The sequence below is a fragment of the Rhea americana genome, unplaced genomic scaffold (assembly GCF_003343005.1).
Source record: "Rhea americana isolate MKP2758 unplaced genomic scaffold, rheAme1 scaffold_142, whole genome shotgun sequence".
NCBI lineage: Eukaryota > Metazoa > Chordata > Aves > Rheiformes > Rheidae > Rhea > Rhea americana.
This window is the reverse complement of record NW_028185506.1, coordinates 586,825-612,460: the sequence shown is the minus strand read 5'-3', so window position 1 is coordinate 612,460 and position 25,636 is coordinate 586,825. Positions and strand designations below refer to the sequence as shown.

The 25,636-nt window shown below is 39.6% G+C and overlaps 1 protein-coding gene across 3 annotated transcripts in view; it reads right to left on the bottom strand.

Moving 5' to 3' along the window:
• Positions 1-25,636, bottom strand: part of CCND2 (cyclin D2) — a 42,689-nt gene continuing 17,053 nt past the window's right edge. For 2 of the 3 annotated variants that reach the window (XM_085298806.1, XM_085298807.1), the window contains exons 5-6: positions 24,385-24,533; positions 1-5,602 (exon numbers count right to left, since the gene is read on the bottom strand). In XM_085298806.1, coding sequence (XP_085154932.1) covers positions 5,447-5,602; positions 24,385-24,533 — 305 coding nt within the window. In that variant the 3' untranslated portion in view covers positions 1-5,446. Of the gene's footprint in view, positions 5,603-13,284; positions 18,396-24,384; positions 24,534-25,636 lie in introns of those variants that run through there. The other variant, XM_085298805.1, reaches the window with a different exon arrangement.

Genomic DNA, 25,636 nt, shown 5'->3' with positions numbered 1-25,636 from the left:
TTTAGGTCAAGGTGAGTTTATTGTCCATACATCATACCTAATCCCGCCAAAACACTTTTCTTAAAACCATCTTTACACTAGTCAAAACAACAGATTATTAATAAAAATGACAACACTGAACAGAAAAGACCTTTTATAAGGTAATCAAGACTACACTGTTTCAGAGTCTTATCCATCAAAAACAATCTCACATACTTTCTAAATACTCCTGTTTACACTGATCATGTCTACCACCTCACTTTCTAGCATCCCTGACCATATAAACATCCACACCTCTTAAGGAGCACATTGTGAGAGAATAACATTGACTTGATATGGCATCACACTCATTAAAGCAAAAAAAAAAAAAAAAAAAAAAAAAAAAAAAAAAAAAAAAAAAAAAAAAAAAAAAAAAAGAATTTGAGAACAGAAACTGTGCAACCAAGAGTGATTTCTGAGGTACATGAGAACATGGTAGTAAACATAGTGGAAAAAATCCAGTGACCAGGTGGTTTGCTGAGTGCTTAAGAGCTGTCCAATTATTCAAACGTAAATCATCCACATTAAAATGAGATTTAAAATATTTTTCTCTTTCAACAGCATGTTGGGAATATAAATAAATTGATTATGAGGTGCTCCTGTTCTACAGTAATGGGATGGAGGGAGAACATAATCAAAGTACCATCAATAGGAAGCTGAAAGAGAAATGCTTTCAGCAATTGCACCAGTCACTTGGCACATACAAAGGTATAGTCAGAAACGTACTTTTTTCATTCGTCAACAGGAAGTTTTCTATAATTTGAGGGAAAAAATTCACACTTCATTTGCAATAATGATACTGGATTTTTTTTTAAATGCCAGATAAAATGGGTGCTATATTAACATACCGTATTTTTAATTTGAATGCTACTGTGAAACTAAGTTCTAGGTTTTACATACTTTAAATACAATACACTTCTCATTTTATTAGATCATTGGTATTTTTAAAATGTCATTGCAATGAGAACACTGTTAACGCTCACTGTGACTGTGCAGAACTGTTGAGATGGTGCACAGATCTGCCTACTATGTATTGGGATTGCAAATGGCACTGAGACTTTCAACACAATTTTTACACCCATTCCTTACTCCTGTAATCACAACTAGAAGAGCAGACCTCCACACTTACACCAGCTTCCAGTGAAATCTATGGAACTTGAATGGACAGAGATTCATCTGTAGAGATGAAACTATAGAAGAGAAGCCTTCCTGAGGAAACCTCTGCAGAGAATTAAAATACTGCAGGAAGCGGTAAAATGGTTCATCAGGTGGTATATTTCCCTCTGAGTCCAAATAAACCCAAGGGTGGCAATATGGTAAGTGTGTCAGTTCTCTATGTTGTCTTTCAAATGAGATGAGAACTGAAAGTCCCGATCACTGTGATTATTAAAGTTCCCACAACACTTTTAATCATCATTAAAAGCAAGCTATCTTGGTCATAATCTAGCATAGCTGACTGTAGGGAATGTTTATCCTGTCTGACTTCAACTCCTAAACTTAGGTGGTTCAGAATTGCACCTTAATGACAGGCCTTAAGCAGACACCAATATAACTACTACTTCCACCTATAACCAAACATGCTGATTTATATGCTCCTTGCAATTCCAATGCTACAGTTGCTTAGTRTTGTTGAGACACTGTCTACAGTGCTCCAAGCCCGAATAAAGTGATGCAGACCCTTTAAATGTGATGCATACTATACTGACTTACACTTCTTGTGTAGACCAACACTAAAACCAATGATGTTTTAAGACAGCAAACACAAAATTTAGTCCGCATCTGTGAACTTCTCAGGTATGCTCCCCTATAAAACAACAAATATTAATGTAAAATCTCTTGCATACAAAAACTGTCAAGGAATTATCATCTGATCTGTCACAAAACATTACCTCATATATATATGGTTCAAGTCTTGCTTACCAAAACACTTCTACAAGGTAACTATTTTCCATCCAAGAAAGACTCAATTTCTAAATTTTCCATGTTCTCAATGTGAATAGTCAAGGAGAAAAATCATCACTGTGAGAACAAAGATCTTACAATGTTTTAAAAACACTGCAATCTATTCAATTCTGTCACTGTTTTGGAGATCTGCAACATCTCAAGTGCTAATGCCTTGACAAAACTATCCACAATCACTGAAACAGTTGTGGAAGGAGCACTTCAGTTTTCAAATTTCTTTAGGAGTATTTAATATTACCTAGTAAGATGGTATTCTTTGTTTCACATAGAGCATTAAAGCATGTAAAAGCTGTGGTTCAAACAGCTCAGCAATATTATTCAGGTTTCTATTCGGGAGAAAGAGGTTTGGCACCTAGCCACTGAGACAGGACTGCTAGATCTGATCTTCTGCTTTACACTGAGGGTTGTAGGACTATGTCAATTATTTCTAAAGGTCTGATTTTGCAAACACTGTTTATGCTCATTGCTGCAAGTAATCCTGAGGACTTTTCTAGCTGCTCTGAGGCCTGTGTAACAATTGCAGAACAACTGCAAGGAGGCATAAAGGCTGCCACATCCCTCGCAGCACAGGTGTGAAAGAAAGGTCAGTCTTTTCTCCACCACCATGAATTGCCCAGTGACATCCATGCTGGTGAACGGAGGAGCCTATGCTATGGCACATAGGTAACTGCTGCTGCTTTCTTCTCTTTTAGAGCAAATGGGAATACCAGAAGAACAGTATCCAACTCCTCTGGGGATCCTGTCTCCCAGCCAGCTCCAAGGGCAGCCAGGCAATGCTGACAGGCAGTTAGCCCTCTGGGATTACTTACTGTAGCAAGCATTACAAATGTGACTCTAGGCAGTAAGACAGCTGTTCCCATTGCCTAGCATGCTGAGAAGTCATTTGGCAGCTGATAAAAATGGATGTGAAATGCTACCAGAGGTAGCACTTTGCATCCAGGTTAGATATGCACAACCATGTGCAGGGGAGGCAGTGAAGACTCATGTTGCAAGTGCTTCCAGGATCAAGGCCTAAGTATATAGAAATTTCTCTTGGACAGGTCCTTGGATTAATGTATTTTTTCCACTATGAAAAGGATACCTAAGACCAAAAGGGAGCCAATGCCCCTGCTTTCTACAATTTTTCCCCAACGCAACCAGAGTGACCATGCTCTGTTCACCAAAACACAGGCTCCAAGTTGCCTTTTGCATTGACCATTCCATTGAGGCTCCCAGCAGAAAAAACTGTCAAGTTGTGAGGTATTGTGAAAATGGGAACCATTTTGTTTTGTCCAGTAAACCTGAGGTAAATAGTATACTGTCTTTGCAGGATGTGATCAGGAAGGAAAAAAAAAAGAAAGAAAAAAGGAAAAAATAAAATAAAAAAATCATGAACACGCTATTAGAAAAAAACTGTACAGGGCATTTCCAGTAAATCAAAGAACTCATCATATCTCCACTTAACCATCTACTTCAGGATTTGAAATTTAAGCAGTAAAATAATATATTATAAAAATGTTTATAAAATAGCAGCACACTCAGTGAAACAATACAGCTAAGTACTGTTAATGTGAATAAGAATGAAACAAATCATAGCTTCTTAGCAGCGCAAAAAAAAAAAAAAAAAAAAAAAAATTAAAAAAAAAAAAAAAAAAAAAAAAAAAAAAAAAAACAAAAACAAAAAAACCCACCCCCCCAAACCAAAAAACAACAAAACTTTAGACTCTTAATCCATTTTCTACCCTCATCTAGCCAAATACGGCTGAGTCCGTTCATAAAATATTCTTCAAAGTAGCATGTTCTTTCTGGATTTTTGTCTTAAAAATGCAAACATTAACATTTCAACCAACAGCTTCATACTGTATATTTGCAAACTGTTAATACAATTGTGCAAAAAWAAAAAAATTGCTCCAACTCCTTTGCCATCTAAATGCCTCTTCTTTACAGACGGAGCAGAAAAATAAATTCAAGTACACTGAATACAGCTTTGTAATAAAATTCCAAGTCATACACTTTGATGTTTACCATTTGTGTCTTTTGCACCAGCAATTTTCTTTCATTGTCCATAGATAAGCATGCAGGTGGTATTAAGATCCTTCTGTGACACTGAACAATACAAATCATCAGGCTTTTATCCGGAATGTCATGACAGGAATGTCATCTGAAGCAGGTGTTGGTATTTCCAGCAACACCACAACTAACGAAATACACCAGATACTGGAAAATATTGACTACAAAAAGCTATATACTTAGCTTTTGTGACNTTTTTTTTTTTTTTTTTATTTTTGCTTGGCAAAATTGTCATAAACCATCTCATTTAATCCCTTAGGAACAATTTTCAAAGTGCTTTTCGAATGAAATGGTTTATAATAATGCTCACTGTGGACCAATAAAGTTAATAAAATGCTGAAAATGAGTGTGTGTGCATGTGTGTGTATGTCCTTGTGTGTGTATGTGTGTGTGGCGGGGGGGGAAGCTGGATATCGAGAGGAGGGATCAAACCACATCTCATCTTCTTTAACACAGCGAGGATATGTTAAAAAGGAAGATGGACAGAGCTTTAATTGTCTTTACAACAAGCTACGGAGCTGCCAAAACTTAACGTTGATGCTGTAAATGAATATAATGCTTTTCACAGATGATCCACTGCATCTTGCAATYCAAAGGCTGGAGGTGGTCTGACTGGCTGAATGGTCGGAATTAATTGGTGCATTTTCCCCATCTAATGTGAACATTTGGTACTTTGGATTGGCCCACAATTGGGTAAGTGGGATTGCCCTTATGCCAAAGATGCTGCTGTGTTTAGAATGAACCATTTCTGAAGGAAAAGTAGAAAAAGTCGTAGACTGGGGAAGGAAAAAAAAAAAAAAAAAAACCCACCTGCTCTTCTGGCTGGCAAAATAAAGCATCTTCTTTCTTAGGTAGCAGCTACCACAGACAGCAAGAGTAAACAAAACTAACACACAGAGATCCATCAAACACTTCTGACTAATAACAGAGGTTACAGATCAGCAAATCTCTTCTGCATTCAAAATGATTCAATTGCTTCAGGGATCTTTTCCCACTTTGCCCTAACCCCTTATTCTATTGCTTTGCAATCTAGTCAAGCCATAAAATCGCACACACAATTCCTTTCTTAATTCTAAAAAAGGGGTGTATGCACTAGGTCATAATACACAGACAAGTATACTCTACTTTGTTCCCACAAATGCAGGCTTACATTTATCTAGCTACTTTGTATGCTTTTATAAGCATTTAATATCACTGATACATAATCAAATAGCAGTTACCAAATATATTGTGGGATTCCCTTCTGTAGAACATCAGAGGCACCAAATGCATTTTTTTCATTATTCAGTTTTTGTTTTTTCTTTACCTAAAAGAGCTTTAAATATGTTCTATGTTGGAGTAGATTAAAAAAGATCACTCTAAATAACAAAAATAGAAGGGCTAGGGGAGCAAGCGTGACTTTTCTGTGCTGATGTCCTCACAGGTTGATATCTCTCACATCTGTGGGAGTGCTGGCCTGGTCCAGTTCATCCACTGTCTTAGAAGGATTGCTTTGCTGTTGCTGCTGCCGGACCTGCCTAAGGTTGCTTACTAGCACCGACTCAATCTGCTCTTGACAAGCTTTAAGGCAGTCCTAGAAAAACAGAAAGCAAATTAATGTTAGTGGATTTTTTTTTCTTGCTGAACTAGTAAAAGTTGGAAGAGTGGAAATCAAGACATTCCTGAGAAACATCTGCTGTGACAGAAAATGACCTAGAATGCTCAAAAGTAACCACTGTTTACAAATTCCCTTGGGTCRAAAAATGCAAATTCCATGTTTATCATAACCTCCAAATTTTAGTATCTTACCTCTTCTTGGTCATTTGTGTTGTCTTTCTGGGCAGAAACTCAAGAGTATTCCTCAGCACCCTTGTGTATAATGCAGGACAGGGTAGAGGAATTTTTGTGTTCTCTTATACAGTGTTAAGTGTTCTGGATTTGTCTTCGCTATAAAAAGGCGGCTATATTTTTCTCCTGAAGTAACCAGCATGTGCTATATACCAAGGTAATACATACAGTGACACTTCAGTTTCACTGTCATGCAAATTCACCACATTCAGATGAAGGAGGAGGTTTGAGCTCCCCTCAAAAATACTTTATGATTGTGTTATAGGGCCTGCATTTGGCACCTTGCCAAATAAGGGCAAAAGAAGGGTCTGTTTATCTGTGAAAGTCTATGCAAGAAGAAAAGGCCCATAACAAAAAAAAAAAAAAAAAAAAAAAAAACTTAGTGTTGAAAAGTACTACTTCCAAATACATCTTAGATCATGGCTGTGGCATAGGTCATTACTTGAACACATTTTGGAACTTTCCTTTAAAAAGTCTTTTCTGAAGAAGCAAAAAAGAGCCATCTTTGTGCTGAGTCCCCAAATGAAAATCCTGTACCCAGACTCTGAAAAAGGCAATCAAACGTTAATACAGTACAAATCACACTGCTCTATAACTGAGCTCTGTAAAGGAACTAGGTCCTTGTCCATCAAGAAGGAACTGGCCACACAGTCCCAGACATAAAGCCACAAACCCACTCCCTGAGTGCTTTCCAAAGAAGAAAAAAGATTTTAGCAGCGAAAGAGGAAAAGGTAGAAGGCAAACTCCCACATCTTAATTCTGAGCTGTTGAAACAGCCCTAGGTAAACAATTAGAAATAATTTTTACAAGATACTAAAGCAAAGACAACTACCAGAAAACGATGTAAGTCAAAAAATGGACAACCAGTCCTCAAAGACTACTACACTGCAGATTATTCCTTATAGGACTTGGAGAAAGACAAGCGCAAAATATAGCCACACAAATTTGGAAGCATTATGCATTAGGAGTCCTGTAACAATTATGAAGTATAAGTACACAAGCAAATGGGACAAATTTGCCACACTTAAGCCAAAGTGACAAAAAAGCCAGTGACAAAGAATAAGATCTTCAACTATTACAGGATAGTCCATATTATTGACCAAATAATGTGGTTAATAAAAGGAGAAATGCAATAATAAAATAATAAATAATAAAAGGAGGATGCAAAACATCCAGTTACAGCAGAAATTTAAAAATAAAATGCAGACTATGACATTAAAAACTGGGATTGTGAGAGGGAATCAAAATGATACTGTGTATGTAGGCATGTAGTATATCATTATGTTTTTGTTCCAAAAGCAGCCCTGAGCAGTAAAATACTGAAAAAAGTACGAATGCTGTGAACTCACTGAAGCCTTAGTCTACGTAAGAGCTCATTAACAACTAGGTGCTCTCTCAGAGACTTCAGGCAGCAGAGAAATGCAGTTTTTGGTAGTACATTTTACAACAGAGTGTTTTAAGTATAAATCTTGCAGCACTTGGCAGGGCAGTCTGAACTGGCATCACTGTTCCCACATCCAAGCAGGGAAGTTGCAGAATAGTTGTACGCTGAGCTCTAGAGTGTCACATCGGCACTGGTGCCAGCCCTGGGACAGTACATGGCTTAGGAGTACAACTCGGGGAAGCTGGGCTCTGATCAGCAACACCCACCTTCTTCAAGATGCTAGCTACGGTAGAGAAAAAAATATTCATAGTAATATGGATGACCCCAGCCAAAGCCAACACTGTTCAACTAGAAAGATATGCCATCTAAGTCACTGGAGTATCTGGGCTACCTGTATGCAATTAAATGCAGAAATTTGTTCCCTCTGGAAGAGTAATCATAGTCAGCAACACCATGGTGAAGCAGAGTACAAGGCACAGTGTTGCTGAAAATAGCTGCTGCAACGTCACATTCATATGACACAGATGGTGGGCACAGTGAGCATTCCTTGGGTTTGTCTTTCATCCTGAGAGCAGGGAATTGTGAGATTGCCCATGAAAAAGTGACTGTGTTCAAGTACATCAGCTTGTGGACACACCATTTCTACCCAAGTACAGCTCCATTATGTGCTTGTAACTTTCCTACGTTTTAGTCACTAGTGCTAAACTTTTCCATGCTTTACCCTCCGTTTCAAACAAATTTTCTGATTTTTTTTTATTAAAGCAGATATAACCACCACCAACAAAAATGCTGCTGTTTCCAAGAAAGTGGTTAAGGAAAACAGGCAATTTTACCAATGTTAGCCAGATATTAACCACAGTTTCCTTTCTCCTTTCTTTTTTTTCTTTTCTTTTCTTTTCTTTTCTTTTCTTTTTTTTTTTTTTTTTGATAAGATAAAGCATAAACAGGATTTAGCATGGAATATGTAGAGGTCAGATACTCTTCGATTTCCTCAACAAAACACATCTCATGTTTAGCCAAGATACACAGCTTGGAAAACTGCATTTTGCACATGTTCAGTTAACTTCCATAACACTGAACGTACAAGGCAGATCTGCAGAAGCAAAACTATGGTAGCTGTTGCCTCCTCAGTCTATTAGAAGACTGAAGCCAAAACGAAGAGAAGTGCTGTTCTCAGGACCACAGGGAAGACCACAGGGAAGACCACTTCCCTTGGTTCCTGCTTAGTTTGCTTTTAGCATGACAACAGAAGAAGGCTTTAAAACCAGTCTCGAATGACTACTCATACTCACAGATGTCAGTAAACCACAGTTTGGCAAACTTCATTCATAGTCCTTATGATTGAGAAGGTCTATACTTTGGACGAAGACAAGTCATTCTGCTCCTATTTTAGAGAGAAGAGCAGAGTTTGTAGCTAAACCACGGGGATACAATTCTTTTCCCTGATTGACCAAAGCGAGGTCCCTGCCAGCCCATGCACACACATATCTGTCTTTTGGACACCAGATTACAGATATATATGTCATCACTGACGTGGGGTCAGGATATGTATAAAGCATCATCCTGAAGCTAGAGAGCTGCGACACTGACAGGTTAAGATGGCTCTGGGAATACTGAGCACCGAATTCAGGTGAGTGGTTGTAGACACCTTGTTCCACAGAGCACAGYGAACACCTGTAGGGCTCAGAACCTTGGAGCACCTAAAATGCCAAGTAAATTCCCAGGGATACAAGAAATACCAGCATATTAAAGAAACAACRATTCAAGAGAAACTCAGGCTGGAAGACCACATTTGAATAAGCTCGTCCAGTGGCTTGCCATTTATCACACAGGCAGTCATGTGAAGTATCGGTCTCTTGAGCATTGTTTGAATCCCTTGCAACAGCAGACACCAGCTCTTCACAGCATATGGGCTGAACCACAGGGTGGATGTGACCTAGGCTCCATTCTGGCAAGGATTCCCTTACACTGTCTTCATCCCTTGCCAGAGGAGCTGGCTTTCCTAGGATGTGGCACTGTAAAATGTCTGATGTGGCAACTCTATCAGCAGGAGGTTAATCAAAAAAATGCAGTTACCAAACACATGGTTTATGGATTTGCTTAATTACAGACGGAGTTCAATCAAGAAGGATATGCCTAAAATTAGACCTTCCAAGCAGTCAGAACATGGGGCAGTCCATCTCTGCTTGGGCCATGCAGCTGTGCTTCATTCCTAACAGAAGGTACAGGGCTGAAGAGTCCACTGGACTCCTGTTCTTAGAGAGATGTGAAGTTTTAACACGTAGTGTGCTAAGAACTGTGCAGAAGTCTCAGAAGCGAGTGAACAAGACAAATGTCTCTAAAGATGCAGTAAAATGTGAGCATGGTGGATTTCAGCTGCTGAGACACGGAACAGACAAGCAAGATCTAGCATGCTTCCTCTATCCCTCTATACCCCTCCTAGGGTTCTTCCTTTTCCTTCCTTTTAATGAAAGGTAAGAAGTGCTTCTCTGTGTTTCCACTTTCCTGCTGCTGCTGACATTCCATCTGATTATTTTAAGGTAAGATTATGTACTTTTATTTAATCAGGTAAAAGCTTTTTTGTATAGCCAGGGGCTTGTTCTTGTAATATTGAGGGCTTAGGGATTTTCTAATACTGCAATCGATTGCTTAACAATGGGAGCTGGGCAATTTCCTTAGTACAAGTACATGACGGCTAGAAGCTATCAGAAACTCAGACAAAGAAAAGTCCTAATTATTAATTTGGCCAGGTTTTAGGTCTGTTACCGAACCAGTGTTCCCCTATTTGAGGCAATAGTCATGCGTTGTTTTGAGGGTATGTAGGCAGGCAGATAACTGAAACTGCCTGTTGCTTGTAGAAACTGCTTCTTGCTTGGGAAATGGATGCATTAGGAAGAGTGCATTGGGAAGAGTATTGCAAGCATACTGAAGGAGGTGATCCTGCCCCTCTACTCAGCCCTGCTGAGGCCACATCTCAAGTACTGTGTCCAGTTCTGGGCTCCCCAGGACAAGAGAGATATGGAGCTACTGGAGAGAGTCCAGCGTAGGGCTACGAAGATGATCAAGGGGCTGGAACACCTGCCCTAGGAGGAATGGCTGCGAGAGCTGGGCCTGTTTAGCCTGAGGAAGAGAAGACTGAGAGGGGATCTCATCAATGTCTACGAGTACCTGAAGGGAGGGTGTCAAGGAGATTGGGCTAAACTCTTTTCAGTTGTCCCATGCAACAGGACAAGAGGCAATGGGCAAAAAAATGAACCACACAAAGTTCTGCCTGAATGTGAGGATGAATTTCTTCACTGTGAGAGTGACAGAGCACTGGAACAGGTTGTGCAGAGAGTTGTGGAGTCTCCTTCTCTGGAGATATTCAAAGCCTGCCCGGATGCAACCCTGTCTACATGACCCTGCTTRAGCGGGGGGGTTGACTAGATGATCTCCAGAGGTCCCTTCCAACCTTGCCGATTCTGTGATTCTGTGAAATCAGGCACTAAGATTTCCTGAATAGATTCTGGGAAAATGTATGAGAGGTAATCAACGTTTTAAGAGCAGCTTCCCTCAAAGAAGCAACCCTCCCTGCACTGTTTCTTTCTGCAACTTGCTTTCCAAAGACGATCAGATCAGATCTGGTTTTGAGCACCTCCACTCGATATAGTGATGCTTGTTCAAAGAGTGGACTGTGGACCTCACGCTCACTTGCAGACCTCACGCCTGCAGACAACATGTGCAGGTATGGGCTTCAGCATGCTCTGGAGAGCAGGATCTGGCTGTGGTGGAGGACACATGCTGCCCATATGGTTGTTTATTCTGCCCTTGAGGATAATCTGGGAGCCAGCATTCTCCAAAAGTGGAGGTTCGGTTGGCACAGACGGAGCTCCCAGATAAGGGGAATTTCATGCAGCGTGCACAGTCCTTTAACACCATCTCTCTATGGCCTCTCATTTCCTAGCTGCTAGAAGTTTTCGGAGCAGATCCTGAAGCTGTTCCCATTTAAATCAATGGCTGAATTGAGCAGGATCAGACCCAGAAATGGAGAAAAGAGCAGGGACATTATTTGAAGAATATTTTAACAGACTAATGCACTTTTTGTACAAGGGCATTCAGCATTCTTTTAAAGCACAATAGTGCAAAACCTGAAAACAGTATGTCCTTCTGAAAATAAGCCAGATTTTTTACAAGCAGCTACAGACTGGAGAACTAAATGAGGCAATTTCCTAAACCCAGGCATGGGGAAGGAAGAGGTGGTGACACACACAACATAAGGCCATATTTGCAGCCAGTTTTATCTTGTTTCCAAATACCCTTACGCACTATCATTTGTACTGTAATTATAAAAGCTTTGCAACAGTCACTACAATGCTTCAATTAATTTATGAAGAGCCTAAAATCTCTAACTCTTCTTATATAGAAATCGGTCATTTTCAATGATTTCATTTTGTAGATAAAACCAACAAAGCAGCCCAGGCTGGAATTAGCACAGTTTGCATGAATTTTGTTTTACACAGGGATCCGCAAGCCACTGGCTGGCATATTGATTCTGTCATGGGTTAGTGCTCACATTTTGTACATAATGTACCACTGAAGTTCTTAAATAAAAATACAGTAAAATGACCAGCATCTTGCATTCAATGTGTAATAGCTTCCAAAAAAAAAGTTGTTACTATTAGCATACTAAGCTTGGTTTTCATTAATCTGGATAATATATTCTATTTAATTAGTCTTGTCTACAAAGCATCTACGCATGAGTTTGAAATTGCCTGGCTAGCAGAAACTTACACTGGTGAAATTTTATTTTGCAGGCTGTCCTGTTCTACAATGAAAATCTAGCAAGGTTAAAAAAAAAACACAGCCAGACTCCTGAGTGCACCTCAGTCACGCAGCAAGACAAGCTGGAACGTACCAGCAGATCTAGCTCAAACTCTTCTGCACTGATGACTGAGATACTACAGGATTGTCCACCTGAGGCTGGGGCTGTGCAATCATTAATCCTGCACCTGGGTCCTGCTCAGATCCAGGTTGACCAGCCAACCATACCAATTTTATGAAGAGCAAGCAGAGACCTACAATACTTCTGTCAAAGTATTCCCACTACATGATGGGTGCTCACTCACTACACTAGCTGTGGGACAACAGGTGACACCTTACACAACACCAAGTCAGAGTGGTAAGGGCAAACTGGAGCAACAAGCTTTATGCCAGATAAGATACTAAATAAACCTGTCAATCTGTTTTTAATAAACTGTAGTTGGCAGAGGAGGTTTACCCCCAGCCAATATGGCATGTGAGCAAAGGGCTTTTAATCTTGTATTAAAAATCCTAACAACCTATTTGTGGTACACTTTAAACAGTCCCAGTCTGCAATTAGCTTCAAGTATGAAGTAAGCCAAGTACATGGTAATCTTACAGGTGAAAATAAAGAATGAGTATATTATATTATCAGCCCAACCATCAGAGTATGACACACTAAGTGGCTTATTTTGTAGATGGGGCTACCACTTCTGTTTGCCTCAGTGGAACTTCCTGTCAATTCAAAGTAAATCATATAACACAAAATAAAACCCAGTCTATTGGAGCCAATAACCTGGCCTTCCCATGATGAAGTGTTTTTTCCCCTGAAGGTTTCATGTGGATTTGCTGCAGGTATACATATTTTCTTGTGCAGCTTTCATTTTGCAAGCCCTATATACTACTGATAAGAGAGAACTAAAGCTTTAAAATTCAAATCAAAATAAAAACAGCAATTCCACTACTTTCAACAAATTTTCCTTAAAAGAACACTATAATGTACGGAAGTAATGACCCAAGATTTTAAAACACAGAGATTGGACCATTTCTTCAGAATGGCTTAGGGTTGGTAATGTTTTTATAAAGAAGTTTTTTAAAGTATGTGTCATATGGATCAACTTCCTCATTCTTCTTCATAGTCTAGTAGTTTTAATGATTAAAATACTTCAGGTACTTTCCATTCCATAGTTTTATTTTTACTTCAGCATTGCAGAACTAAGAAAACAATTAACTTTTTTTTTTCTGAAATTTTTTTACCCCTGGGTAATTTTACTAGCACATTCAAAAAACATATGAAGGAAAAGAAATGCTTTTCTGTGTTTGATGAAGAATAACCTCATGGCTTTGATGGAAATGTAGACAGTGAAAATGACTGGAAGGAGAAATAAGCAGCACTATGGCAGGATTGACTTATTCAGGTCAACAATAATTGAGGAATCAGTTTTCCAGCATGACAATCTTCAAAGAAAACACAAACATGAGGAAAGATCATTCATAATATTATACATAATTCATTTTCTTGAACTTTTCAACACCTCTATAATACATACACYTTGTGCCCCCCTACTAGACTTCCAGTTTTATGTTTAATATGGTATTATGAAAATGTTTGCCATTCGGTGATCTATTACATGAGGCATTCCACTCAACTCAGCAATGAGATTCTCACTTTGCACTGGTTATCAGTGGGATTTCTACCGAACTCCTCTAAGCTGTGGAACTATCTCACAGTGCCTCATGCAACCCAATTACACAGGGCACTCTGTTCTCCCTAATATATTGAGTCAAACAGATACAGCACATCCTCTCCATCTTGCAAGATCATCACTAGAAAGATAAATTAGAAAAAAAATAAAGGGCAGAGGTAGGTAATGAAAATATATTTTGTAACTGTTTTAGTAACTTACATGGGTTTCTGCCATGGATTTTACCTAGCCATATACATGTCTTCCTCGGTGCCTGCTCCAAAGACCACTGAACCTGTCAGATTGTACTTTTTGGATGACAATGATCTTTGCATTAGATCCTTCCACAAGAGAGCAATCGTACCACCACATTCTCCACAAAGAAAAACATAACTCTTCTCAAATGTCAATAATGGAATGTAATAATAAGGTAATCATTTCAATCATAAATCTTTTCTCTTTAGCCATTCTAAATTTTTCTAGAGCTATTAGGACCACATGACCACTATGGCTGTATATTTATTGTATCTATTCCAATGGAGACAGACACACTAGAACAGACTCAAACCACCAGATACATTTCACAGCCAAGCAGTGGTGTAAATCGCTAAAGCACCCCCAGATCCACAACTGTAACCCTTACTTCTGCCTGGCTTCAAGCTGCCTGTGCCAGACGCTGTCAGCCTCGATGCCCATTGACTTCAGCAGGCAGCAGGGTATGCCTTGCAAGAGTGAGCGCTGCATGTTAAATTCCTCTCTGCTTTTTTACCATTGTTCAAAAATAAAAAAAGGAGGGGAGGGGAGAATTGCACTAGGACTCAGTACTTTCTGCATCATGATTTTTAGATGCCCTTTGGCATCTAAGTTTTGGTCTTGCCTTGGAATAGAACCAAGCAAGCTTACCCCAGCAAGCCTCCTGATGTTTGTTTGTTTAGTTCATTAAAGATGACCTGTAGGGAAACATCTGGGTGCATGGAAACTGGTCTGAAGGTTGCAGCTATCTAGCTTTTGCCCATCTGAAACTGTATTCGTTTGAGAGTACCAGCATGGCAGTCCTCATACAGGGAACATTTCCTATGGGCAGCATTTAAGAAAGAAACCAAAGGCTGCAAAACTGCTCTTTAAAAAGATTCCATCTTAATTATGTTATATGAATAAATAAATATAGCATGACTCTGAGCAAGATGTTAGCTTTATAATGCAGYTTTTCATCACCAACCACAGAATAATACCAATATCACCAGAAGGTTGATCCATTGAACAGCTTTGATCAAGCCAATGAGAAATCATTTCAGAGAAGTGACATTATAATTTTGAATTCTACCATGGAAGAACATATCTCTAGTTCTCTGAGCACAAGCAGGTAACTTCAGAGAGGAAAGGACTCCAACCAGCGTGGATCAGTACGCCTGCCATTGCTAATGCAGTCCAAGCTGCACTGTGGTCAGGCCAACAGCAAGGGAGAGTCATGAAATCCTATACAATGACAAGTCTGAGTACAATCATGCTAAATAAACCCATGGGTCATTTATTTCTCAAAGACTTTCAAAAACTAAACCATGACACTGCTCTCTCTTACAATCACTAGCAGAACAACACTAGGGCTTTTGTTTTATATAATGTATGTACACAAATGATCCAAAACACTGCGCTCTAACTCTACTGGTACTTTTTTATACTCCTACATTCCCTGGCAAAATTTAGAAGCCTAGACCCAAACTCTGGGCACTTATCTGTGTGCTGTAATTCCAAAAGCCAAGAACACAGTAAAATTCTTATAGCTTTGTTGTTGTTAAAAGGCGATTTTCCCTATACTTTCGCTACTCCACAAGTAACTGTTAATACCACTGATGACTCCTCTAAAGATCTCTTTCTCTTTCGTCAAACTAAATAGAAACAAACTGAAAAGGGGCAATCAGAAAAGGACTTCTTTCAGGAGCAAGACCTGATAAGATAAATGGAAAGGATGCCAGAGATAGATACCTGAAGTAGTAGTACTCTTCATCTGTCATGTACGCATTGCTTGGATCTAAGAAAGCAGCAACTAGTCATGTACTGAAGAGCTGGGATTTCCATCAGATCCCGTGTAGGGCATGTGACCTGCACTTACAAATACAAAAGGTGGCTGGATTCCTCTGCTGATTCAAACTCCTCCAAAGCACAGGCTTCACTGTTGACATAAATGGGTACTCTTTCCCAACTGGGGCCCTCACTTGCAGAACACTGGCCTTAAACACTTCGACATTCTCCAAAACAAGAGTCTGAAAAGCAGCTGTGGGAATATCATGCCTGTTTACTACATTTATCATATCTCAGTGATCTCATATCTAATGGATGCAGTTCAAAAACAGAAATATTTTCCCTCCTAAATGTGCCTATTTTTGCTACTATAACAAATAGTATCAATTATAAATAAGCTTCTATGTCTCTGTTTTCCCATCTACAAGTAAAGAAAACACTGATTTGCTCTTCCAAAGGGTATTTCATGTAGACTAATGGGTACATCTCACCTAACCCCCCCCACATCTATGCCACAATTTCTTAAATTATTATTACATTATTGTACTAATGTAAGATATAAGATGACTAACATTAAGGAATCTGAATAATGGTACATTTTTCTCTCTAATTTTTCAGTCTTTTCAGCACTTTGAAYAGTATGCTTTTTAGATTCAGTTCCACTGCGTGCTTAAACAGTCAGTGTGTTGATTTCCTGTTGCTCATGTGGGTATTTCTCATAGCAACAGGAGAGAACAATGTTTTCAGAACTGGAAAAAGTGAGAGTAAAGCCAAAACACTGGTGGGGCAATCCAGGGGCAGATGCCCTGTTTGCAATTATACTCCCCACTTAATGTGACTTGTGATTTCAAGCTGATTGTCTCTAACCAGTACCAGTATGAGAATATTTAGCAATTGTCAGATTAAAAAGAGTTTACTGTTCTTACCCTGCTGTAATACATCACAGTCAGTTATTAAAAATGGGATTTTAGAAAAGCTGTAATAATCTGCCTGCATTACATGGAGCTCTGTGAGGGCAGACGGCCTGTACAAGAAAATCTCTGCTGGCCATTAACAGTGTCTCCTGTCAGCTTGCACAGATCCCACATCTGCAGTAGTGTAGGTCGGGGCAAGGCTCCAGCCAGATGATGGCAGTCCATCAGCAGCCCCAGAGACTTGACAGCGCTGTTTGTGATGTGGAGCTCATTACTTGGGGGCCTCGCTTCACTTCCTCTGAGTGCTGGCTGGCTCCGGTGCCGTGGCACCCTCTGCTGCATTTATGAATGGACTTGACGGAACTCGGCGATTAGCCTCCAGTGTAACTGCATCACCCCATTGTTACTACACACGCACAGCACTCACTGGGGAACAAAACACTGAATGAACCCGAGCAGCTGCCAACTCAGGCAAAGACAACTTAGGAAACTATCTCATTCTTCCTTTCTTTGGAGGCTATTTTGTCTGTTGTTTCCTTGCATACAAAATGTGGTCTATAACAAATAAGGCAGGATAAGATACAGCAAGTCCTGTTACTTGGTTCCAAAACCACAGGCCCTAAATACTACAAAGGAGAGAATAAATGGTGTATGTGCTTTAGAGACAATGTTCAAATGCTATCCATTTGAGATTTTCATGATTTTATACTACAGCTCAATAAAAAAATGAATTCTTGAATGTGATTGTTCTGATCTTCATTTCTGTGCAGAAATTTTCAAGTGTCGTTATGGGGTCTTTTCAGACCCTGGAAAAAAATCCCCAGAACTAACATATGTAGTACATTTAAATTAAGACATTTTAAATATTATTTATTATGGATCCAATTTTTGAAACAGCCCGACTCTGTATTTTCAAGCACTTAAAGCCAGCTGTTTTGACATGACTTTAAGAAAAGCTTGGTTCCTTTTTTCTCTTTACTTCAGGCTCTTAAATACGCTTTGGATTTTTGAAACCACTCAGAACACACCAATTCCAATTTGTGAACAAATTTATAGAAGGGACTTGTACCCATGTACTAAACTACATGCTGGCTCTGCCTGAAAATCCTTTCCTTAATGATGATGCTGGTGAAACACTTGTTGGGCATATAACCCTCTTTAGCACAAAGAGCGAATGTGGCCAGCCCTTCTGGTTGCTATCATCCCACAAAGTTTACAACAAAAATAACTAAAACATGCTTAATTTGGGATCTAACCTTGTCAACTTTTATCAAGGATTATGAAAACTGAATGTATTTTTAATATCAGAGAGCAATTTTTGACTCACTGAAAGATTTAGGTTGGAGGGGACTTCCAGAAGTAATTTAGTTCAACCCTGTGCTCAAAGCTTCGAAATGTAATTGTGTGTCTTATTCTCATCAACTTTAACCTATAAAATTCTTCTCCAAGGTGCTTTGGCACCTCACCTACATACCACCGTAGTAGTCTCTCGAGCTCTTCAGATTCCTTAATATACTTCTCCTCCCCATGGAGAGCTGGGGCACAAGAAAACTTAAGGGCAGGCTCAGGAGCAGATTCAGGGAGATGTAAACAATGACCACATCAGAGTATGCATGATCCATGTGTGATGTATGATGATGCTTCCAGGAACAGCCAGAGAGGCAGTTTTCAGATGCATGAACAGCAAGTGGACACACTGAGATAACAGTTGCTCTTCTAACGGCTGGAGCTGAAGAGAGAGATTTGCCCAACGCAGACCTATGACAAAGCAGAGCACTGGTCACAAGTCCTCAGAGGGCCAGGCATGTGCCTTAGCCACTGAGCTACTCTCGTATCTTTTAGCTGTAGGTAGCAGAGGCAGGGATGCTTGTGGTCTCCTCCAAAGCATCTGGTCACACTGCAGACAGGATACTGCGCTTGCTGGAATGCTGCTCTGGGATGCTATGAAAATTCCTGACTTCCTGAGTTGTTTATTTTTCCATTGAAATGATCCACCAAGAGATGCAGAGAGAACTCAGTTCACTTCCTGTGAGTAGGTTTTTTTTAAACTCTTTGACCATCAATCTCCTTTCCTCTTCAAGAAATAACAAAGGAAATGTTCCCACCCTCTTGCAGCAAAACAGAGCAGAACCATCCTACAGTACTGCATGAGGCTAGACTGGACCAGCTCTCATTGACTCTTTTCAGTAATAACCAGAATAGGCAATTCAGATATACCATATAGAGCTACTTTCACTACCTATAATGCTGTTGGGCTTCTTAGTTTCTCCAAGGTAGCAGAAGGAGTAATGAAACTGAGCTTTGCACGGCCCCATTGCTGCCTTCTCTTCAGACTGCAACTCAATCTCTACCAAATGGTCCAGAGCAGCTATTTATCAGAAATAACTGTTATCACTAAAATGATATCAGCATGGTGCCTTGTAATATCTCCTCTGAAGTCTAGAGCACTGCTTTGGATTCATACAAGGATAACTGATGTTTATTACTCCTTACATTTTTGAAAGAAACACTCATGTATTGATTGTTTGTTTACCTAACAGCACGATTTTAAATTAAATACTGTTTATTAATAACATATTTTTCATTTTAATTTTTAACGAAACATCCACTAAAAACATAACAGCATTGCATGCCAAGTGCCATTCTCAGTTACACCAGCGTAAATGTAAAATAACTCCATTGATTTCAGCCTCTCAGTTTATGCTGCCCAAGTATGGCTATTTCCTAGTAAATAGCATCTTGAAATTATCATTACTGAATAGCAAAAATTTAGAAAACCTCATTGCAGATGAGCTGCATCAGGATTTTATTATCATTCTCCATTTTCATATGCCTGTACCTTTGAAGCTGAAACTTTGCAGCTTCACCTCAGACAGCGAATTTTTTGCAAAGCCAATGAAAAAATCCTATCAGTTGTTTCTCTGTTAGGCCATAGGGAAAAAAGAAAAAACTACTCCCTGATGGGGTTTTAAGATACCTCTTTGCTCCTGAGTAACTCAAAAGCAGTTTCAAAGACTGGAAGCATCCAGGCTGGCTAATCCAGGAAATGTCCTTGCATTCCTCAGGCTTCCTGAGCTGAAAAGTAGCAAAACTGAGCTGGGAGGTTGGCTACATCAAAGCAGGACCCATGTGAAACCCTGCTACCACAGCAGAGCAGCAACCCTGCTGGGCTCTGCCTCTGGGAGCAGCCAACAGGAAGGGCTCTCCCCTCACTCCCTGCATGCTTCTGTAGCAGATGAGGAGGTAGGAATGAGAAGGCAAAACCCTTTTCCTTGAGAAATGTAACTCTCTTCTCCATGATGTGATGGTACTGAAAYCAAAGATCCTTCCTCTTCCCTAACCTCCCATTTAAAAACAAAATCCTTCACACAGTGAAGATGAATTAATTGTTTCACTGCAGGAACAGCTTTCAGGCATCAGAAATTGGGAAGTGAGAGAGCTGAAGTTGTTCATTCAATTTTAATTAAAGTCCCATGGTAAAATATATTACAGTAGTCTTTACTCTTCATTAACATAGGCTTGAGCTAACTCTTACACAATCTAGCCAGTGTATTTTTTCTAGTAATACATTTTATAGATGGGGCTGATACTACTACCTATTATTAAGACTGATGGATCTGGTTTCAGTTGTTTATTTTTCTCAAACTTTAACATGTGGGATGAACTCTTCCAGTCCTGGGCACTGATTCCACACAAAAGACAGAAGGAAAATATCTGCCAAAACATTTCTGCCATTTCCAACTCTCTGGCTAATGAAAAATACACTATTTTGACCAAGTGAAAAATTCTGGTGACCTTTGGTTGAGCAGGGAATTCAAATTTCACAGAAGACAAACTTTCTGTTAAGGCCATCTTCGCCACTTCAATGAAAATCCTCGAAATTTGGCCACATGGAAATGTACTGAAAATTTTTTATATATCTATGTTCTCCATAGACTTAAAATTTTAGCAACTAAGTTGTACAGAAGCTCCATTTGTACTGAATTTGGCGCTGAAGGAGATTCTGCCAGCTGTCGGCACTACTATGATCTGAGACCAGGAGCAAAGAGAAGAGAGACTGTCTCTAGCCAGTGCAGACAGACTCTTGGAGAAGATGTGACTACTAAATGTTAGATTTCTTTGTTGTTTGGGAATAGTGTGTTTTTTTTTTTTTTTCCAAAGGCACATAATCGCATTCAAATTTGGAAAGACTTTCACTTAGGTGGCAAAGAATACATTTCAGACATAAAAAAAACCTATCTGCTAAATTTCAAAGAAAAGGCATGAAGAGTTTTTCAATGAGAAGAACCACATCCTTATTGTTCTAACTACTTAGGAACTACTGCGCTGTTCAGGCAGGTATTTTTTTTTCAGATTGAAACAATCAAGATAAGACAGAAAAATGCAACACAAGACAGTGTCAAAACTGTAAGATGCTGCAGCAAGACCTTACACAAGGAAATGTTAGGATTCCTAAGAAAGCTTTGAATACCTCCTATAATGAAGAACATGAGCTTAAAATGTAAAGCCATGACTGCTGAAGAAAGAGAACCCAGGAAAACTTCCAAGACAGCAAAAAATTCATATATTCCCATGGTCTTGTGTAATATGCTTGTAACATGCTCTGAAAGTAAATTAACATGGGCTCTAAAAGATCACGGAGAAAGAAAATACCACCAGAAAGACACCCTGCTGTGTCTTTTCTTGCACTCCTAGAAGYCTTCACAGACCACCCCAATACATAAACTGGGCATAGAAGAGTCAGCTTCCACATCAGCTAGGATCTGGACTCACACAGGGATCTGCAGGTGGAATAGCAAGGCATCAAACAGAAACCAGTCAGAAGCACTTGAAAAGGCGCAGGAAGAAAAACTACAGGTTTCACCTCCCTGCTGGAAGCCATTTCGCAAGTAAGCAGCTGCATTTTAGGCTAGCTGGAGTCTCTGAATGTTACCCAAAGGAGCCATGTTCAGAGTGAATTGCAACTATCCAGTCTAAAGGTGACTGAGGAACAGACTACTGTGGCAAGGGCTGTATCAGATGAGAACTCTCAAAACCTCTTTGCTGACAAAAATGATGGGTGAGGGAAGAAAATACTTCTCCCTGTTACTTGGGAATGCAGGAACAGCTAAGTATCTTGCAAGACTTTAATGATGCAACCTTTGTGGCACTTGAGTATCACCAGCTGCTTGCTGTCACTGCAACCCAAACCTCCTACTCATGCTGAGAAAGAGTGAGCAATGAGAAGATCTTGGAGTCTGCACCAAGGAACTCCTACAGGAGATGAAGAACTATCTTGCACCACTCCTTGGCTTCTCCAGACAGAGGCCAGTTACTCAGTCATGAGTCAAAATTTGTCAAATACATCCAGTCTATCAGCAAGGGCTACAGTGGTGTCTCCTTCTGACAAATACTGAATACTGTAGAAATAGGATGAGAAGTTTATCCAGAGTTCACCATTCTGGAGGACATGGTCTAGTGATGGAAAAATGAAGCTTTAAAACTCTCTGACTCAGGCACTGCAGGGACAAAGTGATGAACTCTGCTGAAGTACCTGGTCCGGATTTGGGTTTTAGTGGTACCCAAGTACCACTTGCTTCTGCCTTCAGGAAAGGTACATCCAAAGGATTGCCCAGGAATTTTTAAAAGCAGTGACGTACTCTCTTTGGCTACACAGCAACAGAAGCAGGCATTAACCTTGAGAAAGCTCCCCCTAAACTTTTCAATTAATTTCTTCTCCTTCACTCTGCATGCCTCCAAACTCCAAAACTGGAGGGAAAAAAAATAAAGAAAAAAAAAAAAAGAAAACCCTACAACTATGACTCTCAACTCCAAAACTAAAAAAAGTCATTTCTCTCTACTTCTTTAAATTAGATCCCTTTGAGGATGAGGTTTCAAACACTGGGGCATGTACAGTTTTGTGAGTGCATGTCACCAAAAACAAGCAGGAAAAGAAGCAGCAGCCAAGTAGGAACAATTTAACCTGGAGTTGCTGTACAACAAACAAAAGCATGGTTGTGGGACATCCACCTTCTAGACACTCCTTGGAATTAATACTGCTTATAGTTACACAAGAAGCTCTTAATGGTTGATACCAACTGCTTTCCTTATTCTGTGAATATTCACAGACTTTGCTGAAGGACACCTGTGCTAACATGATTTTAGGCTCCCCCCAAACCCTTGACTTCCTCTATTCAGTCTTCTGAAGACCCTCACATCCACCCACTTGATGCCTAGGACATTCCCTGACAATTTAGTTAACCATATCAATGAAGTAAACTTAATGGATCCCATTTACTCAGTCTCTATGGAACAACTGTCCAAATGAGCGTTGTGCACTACTTGCATCAGGACATGCACACTGAATTTGTATTTGGAATTTTTCTTCTTGCATGATCCTGCACTTACTGCTATGGATCACCCCTCAGCCTCAGACACAAAATTTTAAGAAAATCATTGGAGTAAAATTTTTAAATTTTTAGAAAATTTCATTTCCACTGAAAGGAGTGTATGTATGCTCAGTCTGAATGAAAGGGGGAAAAAGTTAAATTCTTCACTTTTTGTGAAGCTAGACTTTTTTTTAACCAAAATCTAACATTTGTTAGGAAAAAAAGCCAACTTTCTCTTGACAATGTTATCACAGATCTCATCATTGCAGAGTATTTACTCTGCAAAGTAAAAGTAATTAAAATAATTTATAGTTAACACAATACACTGGAACTTTTACTTTTATGATAAAAGAGCATTATCTTATTTGCAGTCTGCATTTCAGAAATTCTCACTCATTTTCTTCCCTTTTGAGTGAATTTCAGCATGGCAAAACATATCAGCTTCACAAGAGATGAAAATCCTGTTCATCCATAGACTAAACAATTTTGATCTGCAGTAGAGTAAGCTCTCTCCACAGTGCCCCATCGACACTGCAGCCCAGATATTGAGGACCATCTCCAGGGGAAACAAGGCACATCACTCTGCTCCTTTCAATCCTCCAGACTTTCTGCTCCAACTGCCAGCCAGAGTTGCCAGGGGCTGTTTTTACTGATGTGCCTGCTATATGCTGACTCCAGGCCACCAAACTCACTTCTCAGCCACCTTTAACTGCTGTTGGATTCACCTCAGCTATTTACAACAGGTCTCCACATGAAGTGAACTTGGTGGAGTTACAGTCTTTTTCCCTGTGTATCATGTCCTGCACAAAAACTAGACAGCCTGGGTTACACCTGCCTCACAGATTGCCAGTGCCTGAAGATTAGCTCATTACTGACTTCCTTTAAATCCAAGATTTTTAGAAGATACCTCCGTGAGGGTCAAAACAGCAGTTTCTCTGAAGATTGCAAACACAGGATTGCTGTTCTGGTTTACATCGTAGTTGATCTCATGCCACACAGGAGGGCTGACTGCATGTTCACATCACCACACAGCAGGATGCCACAGGCAGCTCCCCACTCTGCAACTGGCCTGACAACCAGCAGGTAGAGCTGGGCCCACCATTCAGCCAGGTAGAGCCAGAGCAGGCAGGAGAGCTCCCTCCATCTGCCCTCCGTAAAGCCACCACGTAAAACGTGAATCAAAACTAATTCACAAGAGGCCATGAAGTTTTGAATGTGCAAAGCTTTGCCACGACAGTGCTGCCCCTGCAAGTGCGCCCTGCTCAAGGAGCCCCCCACACCTTGGCTTGACTGGGCTTTTGGGATCAGGTCAAATTTGATGACTTAGTTTTCCCAGCACTCTCAGAAGTAAAACAAAAGGAGCAGTGCAGAACACTCACCACATCTGTGTTTGTGATCTTTGCCAGGAGCTCTGTTAGTCTGTCACCGAAGAGTGAGCTTTCTCCATCATCGAGCTGAAGGCCACAGATGGCTGCTCCCACACTTCCAGTTGCTATCATTGATGGTGGGTACATGGCAAAGTTAAAATCTGCAAGAACAGATCTAGCAATTAGTCTAAGCACAAGCCAGAAAAGCTACAAACATCAGAGGCGATAAACATAAAAACCACATCCAAGAATAAAAAATTGGGAAAGCAGAAGAAAGGAAAAAGTGCCACTTTTTTTTGCTCTGACTGAGCTCATTAGTCACACTACTCATCACCAGTAGTCAAAGGAGATGTAATAGAACTGCAAATTAAAATGGAAATGCAGTTTGTTCTTTTATTCTCACTGATGCATAAAGAACACCTGGACAATTTTTACAAGTTTTTCTTAGTTTAGAGAACAGAGAAGATAAGGGAGGCTTTCTGTAGGTTACGTCAGAAATTTGGGTCTTGCTCACATTAGAGCTCTATGTACAACCAGAAACTAACTGAAGTAAGGTATCACAACAGATTAAACTGAGATTTTTAATCAAGTCAGTTTTTACAGACTTAATTAACTCAAGCTCTTAAAAAACTGTCTGGGAAAAAGATCTTAACTAAGAATTCATCTTCACCATTCTATGTTTAACATCTTTGCAATTAGGAAGTCAGAACACTTACAGCCCATAGCTAAATAAATGCAGAAAAAAACAGAAAAGACCATATTTGTCATTACTACCATTTTTTAATAAACAAGTTGAAATGCATTTCCAAACTTCTTCTCAGGCATCTGTGGAGATTGAGAGAGAAAAAGGATAAAACTGAATGTTGTTGTGACCTTTATAAGGCTTGTTCATGGGTTTTTGATACTGCTGGTTTATCTATCTTTTTTTCCTCAAGAGATTTTCTTGGTATCTTCCTAATATGAAACTTATTTGTAAATCCTTTAGTTCCACTAAGGACCGCTTCATAACCACTTGTTTATGAAGTCCAATATGAAAAAAATTAAATGGTTCCAGGACTCACATAGATTTAAAAAAAAAAAAAAAACGTAAATGTTTGTGTGCATTTGTGACTGTCTAGAGTCTTCTCTTACTCTATGGAATGAGTAAAAAATGTTTATAACATTGAAAAATGTTCAAAACCATTTATATAAGAGACATAGTGTCTGAAAAATCTGCTCTCATCTACACAGAGTATATAATGAATAATTCCACTCATTTCTTTAG